Here is an 11,874-nt window from a genome sequence, read left to right as displayed (position 1 = left end):
GTGTCACTGCTGCTTGGTGCTGCTCTGCTCTGGAGGATGCCACCTTCATGGCTGATTTGCTGCCTGGTTTGAAAAGACCAGGTCTCTTGCTAAGCACAAGGATGCTGCTCTCGGCCCATCTGGGTCAGAGCAGAAGATGAGACACATCGGTGAGCCCCAGCAACAGAAGGACAGGACATCAGAGTCTGATGAAATGCCAGTCCTGTGAAGAATAAGAGACATTTACTGGAGAAAAGGCTTTATTAAGGAGGGACATTGTAACATACCACATTGCTCTGATGCTCCGGGTCTCTGGGAGGACTCAGAGATCCAACACAAATCCTTAGCTGAGCCACACAGGGGTTGGGCCTGCCACCTCAATGAGAGACCTTTCCTACCTCAACAGTCATCCGTCAGCAGTGTTTGTCTCTGATGAGGAGGGGTTGAACCCTGCTGGAACAGGCTGAGGGTTAGGTAAGGAGAGAGGCAGGGCACAGATCCTTGTGGCTGAGCGGTGGCAGGCAAGCAGCTATTTCACATGACAAATTGCCCCAGGCTGGAGAGCAGCAGGATAGATTGAATAGAGTCGCTGTCAAAATATCAGTGCTGGATCATGGGTCTGCAGGATTGTGATAGCGCAGAGCCTGGCCCTCAGGACGCAAGGCTGACTACGGCTTCTTCTGTCCCTTCACGTTCTGTCTCTCCTTGTCCATGGCAGCTGCTTGTGCCTGCAGCCGACTCCAGTACTCAGGCAACTGCTCCCTGAGTCCCAGCAGGCTTTGCTGCCTAACGAGGAAAGAAAAGGAAGGTTAAAATAGTCCCTGCTATTCCCCCGGTGCTCAGACAACCCTAGCCTGGTTCCCCCAAGGGTCCCTGGGGCTCATTACAAATTAAGCAGTTCAGACTTCTTGTGTCTGAAAAACCTCAGTGATTCCCTCATGCCACTCAGCACCCAAGTTTACTGCTCTTGACAGCAACAACTTCCATATTTCTCTTTGCCTGTTAGCCTCTGTAGACACAGGTCTCACTGCAGTTGTACCTGCTCTGCTCTGGCTTGAGCTCACAGTACCCAGGGAGCAAGATATCCCTGGAGGTGATGTCTCTCCAGTTTTTCTGGTATAAGGCAGACAAGAGTCTCCCCTCCAGCTTTATGAGAGGGAGGGACAGAACTGGTGGCAGGTAGCATAGGATGAAACTTTTCTGCACTTAACCAGCCAGGCAACACCACAGGATTCACCCTGGAGACAAGGAATTAGGGAAGGCTACCAGCGAATAAGTGCTGTAAGGTCATATCTGCACCCACCTTTCCATTTCAAATTAGAGAATTAAGGCATAGTGAAAAAAACCAAACAGAATATCATTGACATGGATCCGGCTCCAGGTTCCCAAAAGAAATAATTCAAGGAAAAGGTCACCCAATAAGAGATGTCACATTGCCATCTAGTGACGGCATGAACTCAATGCATCAGCTAAGCTCTGACTGCAAGCTCGGCCTGAGGGTGCTGGGGACCTTCTCAAACCGAGAAGCCTCCAACACAAATCTGCTTAAACATCAAATGAACCTAGGAGTGGAGGGGAAGAGCAAGGTACCAGGAGATCCCAGCTCTGCCTGGCTATGGGGTCAAAAGGAAGACACAGACACTTAAGTGACGATCATATTCTCTGACAAGCTTGCACAATCTGTGTTGCACAAAAGCACATTAGAACTAGCAAGCCCTCTCTACCTGGAATGACAAGACTGCCCCAGGCATCCTGACTTACAGCTGTTAAGTTGTTCTAGGAAGGACGGAAGGGAGAGGAGGAAGGGTTCTGGGTGGCTGTCAGGAATCCAGCTACCTGAACATCAACCTTACCCAGACGTAAATCTGTCACAGCACACAGAAGAACCCAGAAACTCCAGGGTGAGACCTTGCATGGACCTGAGCAACACCACAGCTTACAACATGCAGGTGCACTTACCTATCAGGCAGAAGGAGAACCTTACCTATCACGTAAGAAAATGTTACATCTCTCAATCCATGGCAGGTTCTGCAAGGATTTGAGAGACAAATCTGGTTCCTTTGGGAAAGCCTCCTTCAGTGGGTAGGAGTTGAAGTCAAAAAGGAAGATGGTGCTGTGACTGGCTCTGCTCTGTGCCAGTGCATCTTCCTGTTGCTGCTCATCTCCTAGACAGAAACAAGAACAGTGGGCTATTGATCAGGAGTCATCCAATAAGAACTATTAAGGATCAGCACACAGCTGAATGCACCCAGTGACCATGTATCTAAGACCACTCCAAGGTGCTACCCACCTCGAAGCAGCAAGCACCAGTTCACACTATCCACTGTGAACACTGGCTGCCAGGGGGATGCTACAGCATGAGAAGGTGGGGTACTGAAGCAGAAAACAATCTGTGATGTGGCAGTGTTCATCAGGGACACTGTGCCATCCCAGGAAAAGACCAGGGCCTGAAACAGCAAGTTGACACTTAGAAATAGATGTAAAAGAAGTGAAAAGCATTTCCTGGAAAGGACATGGAATGACATTCAGGATTTCACATCCCCAACTACGATGCTGTTTTCTTTGCCTGACCAGTAGTCATAGGGCCACAGCAGATCAAGAACAGGCTGTGCAGGGAACTTGGACTGGAATTGCTGCAGGTTGGGATTGGAAAAGGGCAGCAGGGTAGGTTAGAAATGAACTAGATCCAGCCTTCTGCATGGCTGGCTCTGGCGAGCGGCTTTTAGTCCTTTTCTCCCCATGCCTGAAAACTTTTTGAGGCCACTTGAAAAGTCTGGCTGGACTTCTGCTTGTAACTTCTCCTCACCATGACGCCCTCTCATATTTGACCCTGATGCCTGAAGCTTCATGGCTGAACCCCCTCATCTTTGCAGTTGGACCTGTCCATGTGCAGAGGGCTTCCAGTGCCTCCCACCTCAGTGGTCAATTAAAGGACATGGATGCAAGGGGATACTGAGTAAGATCATGGAAGACAAATCCTTTGAGAGTGACCAGCTACATACAGACCAGTAACTGGTGCAGGAAGTCCCCATGCTAAAAATAATTGGAGGTTGGGAAAGGATGTGAGGGCAATACCATATCTGATTGACCTGTTCTTTATCTTCTAGGCACCCAGTTACAGCCATTACTGGAACAGGATCTTAGGACCTGTGTTCTCACCCAGTTCTTAAAAGAGCTGGCAGTAATACTCACTGCACTGGGGAATGCCGGGACAGGCACCGCCGCGCTGACAGCAAGATTTGGATCTTCAGGCCTGTAAAACAGACGCAGGCTTATGCCACTGTTTCATGTACCTGGCACATACTGAGAGGCTATGATAACGACAACGGCAGTTTGTGGCACACGGGCTGGCATCAAGTTCCAGCCAAGCCCCTTCCCTACGGAGACAAAGCCTGCCTCCTCCTGGGCAGGAACCCACAAGGCCCATCCCTGTGCAAACCTGCCGAGGAACTATGTTGGAGATACAAATCCCCTGCCTACCATGGAGGCATGAAACCGTAGCCTTCAGCGCAGCAGCTTCCCCAAAGTTGGCCCTTCTTCTCAAACCAAGGGGATAAGTGAACATAAAATTGATAGAAAGATGGCAAGAAATGCTTATTCTGACTTCTAGGGGGAAGTTATTCTGGCAAGGGCAGAAGAGAGAAGAAAAAATTCCCCTGGGTACCTGGCAGACCCAGCTAGTCGAACATCAGCCCTGGAGCACTGCTACAAGCACTTGTGTTCTGGTGCATAGAAGAACCCAGAAACACTCCTAATTCTGGCATAACTGTTGGATTTTAGCAGTGGAACTGACTTCTAGCAAAACCACACTTGCTGACAGCAGCATGGCAAAGCTATCTGGGTAAAAGCAGTAGAAAGTTCTCTACTCCACAGAAATCTGGGGCTCCCTGCTGGACCTGACCTCTATACCACATGGTTTCTTTGGCTGCAGTGAGGTCTATCAGAGTCTACCTCACCTGTCTGCCAGGAGCATGATGCTGGACTTCCCAATGCTGGGTGCTTTCACCAAATAGAAAGAGCTGTCTGTACATAGCACTAGAAGCTGCACGATGGGACAGGCAGGATCTGTACCAGGACAAGGTGTCTCATCGCTGGCAGCTGCAGAACTCCGCAGGAAGTGGATACTACGGATGAGACGTTCCTCTAGAATGGCAGTCACGGACAGTGGGTATCCTGGGAAAGCAGGGGGAAAAAAAAAAAAAGACAGCGGTTTAGGAAGAAAAAGGAACTGGCAATTTATCCAAGGAAAGTTTAGCTTGGACTGTGGCCTGCTCAGGAGCAGCAGCCACCAGAACAATCCTGATGGCAAAAGAAGATTCTTCTGCCAGGAGAATCCCTGCATCATGGCAGGATGACACTAGCACTGATAGCAGCCTGGACTGTGATGCCACAACAGCCTCAAAGATGACCTGAGGGTGCAGTGGCAAAGCAGTGACTGTCACTGTCTCAGCCTCGGGGCAAGATGATCGTCAGTCCTCCCTGCAGCAGTTCACAGCCCCCGCATTGCTGTGGATGGGAATGGTTCTGCAAGGGCTAGGGCAACTTCTGGCCAAGCATCCAATGAACAAGTGAGTGTCCAAACTATTTTCAGATTTGTTTTCAGATTCACTGCCAGTCCCTTGTTCACACCAACCCAAAGCCTCAAACTCCTAGGGAAGGGAACAATTTATCCACAGTGATCCCAATACACAGTCCCAAAGGGCAAGCTCACCTAGGTGTTTATCCCAAATAGTTATTGTTGCATCTTCACACGCCAGTGCCAGGTACCTGGAGCAGGAACTGACAGCCGAGCATGCAATTGGAGCTGCACATGGCCACACAACATCAGGTTTCAGATCAGAGTCTAAACAGAAGGACATGACGAGAGACAACTGTAAGAAGGTGCAGAGCATTCTCTCTCATGGTACTAGCACCCAGTTTCCCAATAAAACATGCACCATTCTGCAGTCTCCTGCCAGAGTGGCTTCACTAAAAATACTGCCAGTCTGTGCAACATGGAGCCCCATAATCCAAATGCCAGCCTAACCCACAAGATATGAGGCAGCTCTCCTCCCCATTCATCGTTTCCCTGAATCACGAAGATCTGGCTGAATGACAGCCACTGGTCACTGAATACTCCCATTCCCCCCGAGTGCTTTGCTAGAGAAAGCAAGACTTTCTTACCCACTTTCTCCTTGAGTGGACAGTTAAGTAAGTACAAGCAGAGATTGTGGCTTCCATCCCAGTGCACACTGATGCCAGCTGGAACATCTGGTACAGAGAAGGGAACGACAAAAGAGACAAGACGACTGGGGACAAAGAAAGGAACAATCCAGGGCACCAAAACACCATTCGAAAGCTCTCATTAGAGCTCTCACGGTTTCCTTGATGGGACTCACAGAAACTCTGCTCACACAGGAACTAACCAGAACAAACTCTCCCCTTGTTTGTTATTTTTATCTTGCCTATGTGCCTCCTCATCTTTTTTGGTGTTTTGGGGAGGTTTTGTGGGTTTTTTTAACTATGGAGCTAAGTTTGTTTGACGCCATGCCGGTAACTGACTTATAAGTCTTAGGGCTGACATTTTTATCTAGGTTTATGTCCCTGGAGATGGAATTTACATAGTGAACCCAAGCCAGAGCCATTGAGCTCTAACTGGAGCTCAATGTCATGCAACGATGTGCTTCATAGGTTAACAGCTTTTTGCCCATTTGGATTACCTGGCTGTACTTTCATTTCAGGCCCCACCTGTAGGATCCGGCTAGGCAGGAGAAAATGAAAAGTAGCATGTCTGAAAAAAAGGAAGAAATATATGTAAAAGAAAGGCTTTGATAAGTAGGCAGCACTGTTACAAGACCTCCTGCCCTGAAGCTTTGGGATGAAGGAGGCAAAGCTAAGACAGAGGCTTCCATCTACACTTGAAAAGTGCCCTGTGTTGATGTCTCATGGACTGAAATCCTGGTTGGTGCTCCCACTCACCTGGGGATCTCCTCCTTGCTCTCTCTCTCACCCTCGGCCTGCAGAAACTCCCGATAAGTGCTGCGGAAGATTGCTTCCTGCTGCTCCCACTGGGAGTCCTTGATTAGGTGATTGTACCCCAAGCCAAGCATGCTCCCATCATCCACTTTCTTCAAGGCATCCAAAGGGCTTTTAAAACTACTGCCTGGATTGGGAACACAAAGGGAAAAGGCACAGCTCTGGAGGAGCAGACACCACGGAGTGCTCAGAGGCACTTTGACCATCCCTCCTTCAGGGTGGCATTGTCTTGAAGAGGGACACACTGCATCTTCTGTGGGACTTTCCATACCACTAGCTCATTTTCCAGTATTTAAAGGCAGGGACTAGGGCAAGTCATCTGAGGACCCAGCTCACCTTGCCTTTTTGTGGCATTCTCCCTGACAGTGTCCCAGCATAAGGTCTGCTCCCTCCTCAAACTCAGCACTTTCCTCTGAATCCATGACTCAGAGTGACAAACTAGGGGTGCTGTCAACTTGCTAGGGTCTAGGAAACAACCTCCTCCCCCGTCTCTGATGACAATGAAGCCAAGGGTGTATGACACCCACTTCAAGACACTCTGAAGTATTTTGTTCTAACAAAGGTGACACGTGAGATGGTCGGATAAGAAGCAACTCCAACTACAGGATTACATGTAACGAAAAAGACAGATCAGGAAGGGACCAGGGAGCACATTACTGAAACTTTCTGACCTGTTCTGTAGTCATAAGGGCCATGACTCCTTTGTCACCTGAAGGAGTCTGCAGGTTGCAAGCATGGAATCAGTCCTGACCTGTAATGGGTTTGGGTGGCTTCACTTTCAGCAGCAGCACTGGGAGACTCAGCTTTGCATCAGCTTTGTTTGCAGACACAGCAGATTCCTGCAACAGAAAAATGTCAGCCTGAGAACTGTGTTGTGCCCTACGCTGCTAAGTTTTCACCTGTTCATGGGAATCAAACGCTTCCTAAAGGAAGTGTATGCAAAGGTTGGCTGACACTGCCTAGGAGATACTAGTTTTAGTCTCATTCTTCAGGCCAAAACACAGAAGCTTGAGCGAGGTCACTACTTTCTCAACATTACAAAGGATGTCCTGCCCAGACACCTCCCGCCTTTGTCCTAAATAACCTCCACTTTTGATCTTACTAATCTCTCTGAATTACTCTTCTTGCAGCACAGGCCCGGGTGGGGCACAGCAAGGCTCAGAAAAAAATAAAAAAAAATAAAAAAAGAAGAAGCAGGACTAAAGGTTGCAGAGTGCTGCTGAATACAAGAACTAGATTTTACTTCAGAGAGCCCAGGACTGGAGGAGGTCATATATGTGCTTGGCTGGGAACAGAAAATCGTAACAGGGGACCAGCACCGGTGTCCCCACTACCACCACCATCCCACCCCACACACACTGACACTTGGCTAAACAGAAAAGGTCTGGCTAAATAATCAACCACGTCTGAGAAGGAAGAGGCAGGAACTTGGGTAGTTTACATGGAATCAGCAAAGAGGGAATGCCTGGGTGTTTACTTTTGGCTTGGCTAAGTTAAGGGGGATGTTTGCCCTGAAGACAGGGCCAAGAAGCAGCTCTCTCTTAAATGGCCAGGAAAGTCTTCGCTGAAGGAAGAGGGAAGGGTGATGAGGCAGGTATCACAGAGGGTTAGCTGGAGGTGCTGGGCAGAAGGTGCCTGTGTGTTGAGAGGTGAAATCTAGCAGGGCGAAAGCAATGCAGGAGAGGGTTAAGCACTGACTCAGCATTTAAAATTCCCCTCAGGACATTCATTGAGGCCAGTTACCATCTCTGCAGAACCGTCTCCATGCAGCTCCAGACTCTTCTGCCAAAGAACCAGAGGTGACAGTGGTTAGTGCAAACAGGCAGAGACCCTGCCGTGCTCAGGCAGGTTCGGCCATGACTCCACCACGCTCCTCTTGTAGGTAGTCTAAACCACGAACTCTGGTTCAGGACCAGACTCCCAAGTGGAGGTATCAGGCCCAATTCCCACTCCCCTTCACCTTCCCCCAGTAACATACGGGAGAAGCACTGTGGGAATACCCTTATATGGGGCCTCCTCAGATGGGGCAATACTGCTGGGAAAGGAGCTGCCAGTTTCAGGGAGGGGCAGCAGGAACGCTAGCCCTGGGACCAAGGAAACCTGGTTGGAAAGCCTGTCTTGGGAGAGTAAACATGTCCCAATAACACAAAGGACTTATGAAATGTGGGATGGGCGGCTGTAGCAGTTGTAGAGACACCACTCCATCCCCCTGGGCCGTCAGACTCGTTCAGCCTGTATCTTGCTGTCACTGTCTGCAGGAGCAAGGCTTGGGGAAAGACCTGTAGGCAAAAGGGTATAAGAAAAAATAGCACAGTGGGAGATGGAACTGTTTTGTACCGCAGATGTGCAGCTTGACCGCCTCTCCCTGCAAGCCAGCCCTGCTGCAGCTCCTAGGCTCTTTTCCATCTCCTTCAGCCAGGAATCCTTAGGCAATCGGTAGATCTCCAGCCAAGCTTTTGTGCTGTCTGCATTGGGAAACCGTGTTAAGCAATTGGAAATGAGGAGAAAAGGTCTTTCAAGCAAGCAGCCTCTGTATCTTATATCCTTAAAAGAAGATTTGGATATTTTTTGAAATATAAAATCCCTGTGAACTCCATGCAGCCCACCTCTCCTCCCATTTAAGGCTTGACATGCTTGACTGAGACTGACATCTCAGCCTCCAGCTCAAGTCCTCAAGGTCCCACATGCACCAAAGAAATACCATGAAGCTACTCAAAGAATTTGACCTGTAGCCTCTGAGGCAAAGTAGAAAGTGAGACGTAGTCTCACACTGGTTCTGTGTAGATGCTACATATCTCATTCTCAGCATATGTCCAGGCAGATTCCACCAAACATGGGTCCAGAAAACCTGCTAGCAGCAAATGGGTTGACAAAGGTAGCTGCCGTGAAACAGAAGAATGTTGTAGCAAGGAGTTTGTTGTAGTGTTTTTAGAGACTGTCTCTATGCTGTCTGGCTTATGTCTGGAGAGAAAATTCTTCAGGTCTACCTATTTCCAGTGTAAAAGTGAGCCATAGCAAACCAGAGGAAGAATTGAGTTTGGTACTTCTGGAGAGGGGAGGGAAACCTGCTTTCCCTGAGCCTTCGGGGAGCTGGGAACTCCACTGACCAGTTCCAGAGAGCTCACTTTTGGGATCAGTCCTGATCACTTTTGGAATCAGGCCTGATCCATATCAGGCCTTTTGGAGAGGACAGAGGGTGGCAGGATCAGCTCTCTAAGCTGAAGGAGGGACTGTGAGGGTTAGGAACAGGATCTCTGGGAACCCAGAACACTTGGAGCGTTTTAAAAGCATTGCTGCTGGCCCCTCTGCTAGAACACAACAGCCGTCACCCAACACACCATGTTCCTGCACTTGCCTTGCAGCAGGACTCCTGCGTAATCACCTCCGGGGGAGAGCACCACCTCCACACAAGTACTTCGCTGGCTGATATCCTCCTGCCAAAGAAAAATGGGCTAGCATCAAAGCAAGATCACCCATTCAGAGCGCTCCATGGCCTTACACAGTTCTCAACAGGGTGAAGGCCAGACAGATTGTTGGAAGAACAGGAATAAATATTGGGCAGCACTCTTGGAGTGCTGCTGCCCATGACAGAAATTCCTGAGGGCTATTAGTACTCCTCAGGACTGATTACTTACCAGCCTGTGCCCAGTGTCTATGGAATTAACTCAGTACTTACCACTTCATTTAGGATTTTAACAAGTAGGAAGCTTTCCTTGTGAAAGCAGAAGAGCCAGACTAGTCCTGGAATAGAAATACAAAAGTAGCAGTAGGAGGAGGAGAAAAGTCAACAGATGGTAGCCATGCTCTTGGGAGATGGCTGTTACAACATGTGCAGGAGAGTGAACAGGACTATATTTTTTCCTGGGCTCAAGGAAGAATATCCCACTGCTTCCAGCACTAAACTTCTCCTGTCTTCCTTATGTCAGCACAAGCAAACTTTCGATTGTACATAGAGATGGATAAGCCAGTTTGAAAAGTATCTCCACCAGAATTGATAGGTTTCAGATGAATCAACAAACCAACCTATTTACCACAGGGCTGTGCAATTACAGGTGCAGAAACAAAGCACAGGCAGGAGGTAATACCAAGCAATGGTTCTTTCTGTCCAGTCCAAGGTGTTCCTAAAATTTACTGTGCTTCACCCTCAGCTCTGCACCTGCATCTGCTGCTCCAGAGAGGACACCAAACCCACACCCTCTACTAATCAGAAGGCCCTAGGGCCACTCTGCCACCCTACATCCTGTTATCTAACACCCTCTTTGCAGGGCTTTCTAGGAAACCTGTCAGCCATTCTAACGTTCCTCCTGATTTAGCATTCTTCCATAATGCAGCTGCCAACTCTTCAGCTCCAGAGCACAGCTATCCCAGGCAGGTCAAGGAAATCCACGTCACACTAACCCATTTCATCCACAGCAAGCAGGACGTGGCGCTCGTTCCCCAAATCCAAGGCATGGATGGCACAAATCTCTGTCTTGACTGCATCCCAAGCACAGACCTCCTTACAGTCAGACACCTTGAAGGCAGCCAGACCCACGGACAGACCGACAAAGATGTATTTTCCAGACACTGCAAGGCAATTGGCTCTTCCAGTTACCTACCAAGAAAGGGAAAAGATGAGTGTACCCAACTGCTTCCCCAGTGGAGGATACACCAGCCATACTAGCGATATACTCCTAGCCTTTCACCAACAGAAAATGCTGATTTATTCTACAAGGGAAAAATTTTTGCATGAGCTTTCATCAGAAGAGTAGGGAAGGGGCTCTCATCTCTGTCACAGAGGTTGTTCTGTGTTGGGAATGAGAAAGTTTGCTCCCACCTTTCCCCTTCCGAGAAACAGAAGGGGCTTTAAAGGCCAAGAACTCAGGAGCACTCAGCCCTCCCGCCGCTAACACAGAGCTGCGATGGGATGCTGCATTCCTCCGGGCAATTGCAGAACACCCGCAGACGCTAGCGTATCTTCCTGGAAGCCTCCACCTAAGGATGAGGAAGGCAGCGCTGCCCTTCTGCTCACAGTGCTCCCATTAGGGTATTCACCATAACACAGAGCTGAGTTTGCCCGTTTATATGCTGCTGACTAATTACCTACTCCTAGGCAAACAAGGGTGGAGCCAGCCTGAGAAGCAGAAGGTGAATTTAGTGCTGTTTAATATCTGCTTCTCTCTTTTCAGAGAGGTGTGATAGTTGGGTGGGAAGCAGAACCTGTCAGACAAGCTTAGAAGCGACAGCCTTTTGAAGTGAATCAGTGAGATGGTGGCGGATTCTGAAGACGGTGATGAACAGAAGAATGTAAGATCAACTGAATGGATATTCTCTAGAAAAACTGCAATGGTGATTAACGCTATCTCTGCTGTGAGGGGCTCTGTACCTGGAATTCAGCTGTAGGAAAGCATTTTATGGGCTGGACCTTCAGTTTTTGCGCTTCTCGGAGCATCTCCCGTCTTTCAATGATTTCCATAGCATTCTCAAAAACCAGCATCACCAGTTTGTTGATCATCCTGAAGGGCTGAGGCAACGCATCACGCTTTCGATCGGGATCCTGCAGGAAGAAATCTTCCTCATCATCCTTTAGCCAGTCCTTTTCAGATGGTGGAGGAATCTCCAGGGGATGCTTCCGGATATACACAGCCATGGCTCTGCTCTTCCAGATGCAAAACACACCACAGATGCAGGAATCACAGCAGATGCAGAAGAACGAAGAATCGTGCAATATCTACTTTCATGAGGTAACGGGGGAAAAGAAAAAGGTGATTAATGATCTCTAAGGGGGAAGGGGGGTTCCTTTCAGTATAGTTAGCCAGAGCAACCCTGTTCTATATAGCTCATTTCTACTTGCTGCATTACCTCTGTTACTCAGGGGTTTTGTCCTGCTCTGGGAATATC

General features: G+C 48.8%; 1 protein-coding gene across 1 annotated transcript; it reads right to left on the bottom strand.

Annotated features, from left to right (window-relative positions):
- Window positions 1-224: 224 nt before the first annotated feature.
- Window positions 225-11,700, bottom strand: WDR93 (WD repeat domain 93). Its single transcript, XM_075159917.1, has 16 exons — window positions 11,360-11,700; window positions 10,393-10,588; window positions 9,671-9,735; window positions 9,350-9,428; window positions 8,332-8,459; window positions 7,738-7,776; window positions 6,746-6,833; window positions 5,938-6,121; window positions 5,679-5,749; window positions 5,143-5,229; window positions 4,691-4,822; window positions 3,936-4,152; window positions 3,172-3,232; window positions 2,270-2,426; window positions 1,964-2,144; window positions 225-765 (listed from the first exon to the last, which is right to left on the bottom strand). Exons 1-16 carry the CDS (start codon window positions 11,621-11,623, stop codon window positions 648-650), a joined length of 2,067 nt encoding a protein of 688 aa, XP_075016018.1. The 5' UTR covers window positions 11,624-11,700; the 3' UTR covers window positions 225-647.
- Window positions 11,701-11,874: the final 174 nt, after the last annotated feature.

The sequence above is a fragment of the Calonectris borealis genome, chromosome 11, assembly GCF_964195595.1.
Source record: "Calonectris borealis chromosome 11, bCalBor7.hap1.2, whole genome shotgun sequence".
Lineage (NCBI taxonomy): Eukaryota > Metazoa > Chordata > Aves > Procellariiformes > Procellariidae > Calonectris > Calonectris borealis.
This window is presented reverse-complemented; position numbering and strand designations above follow the sequence as displayed.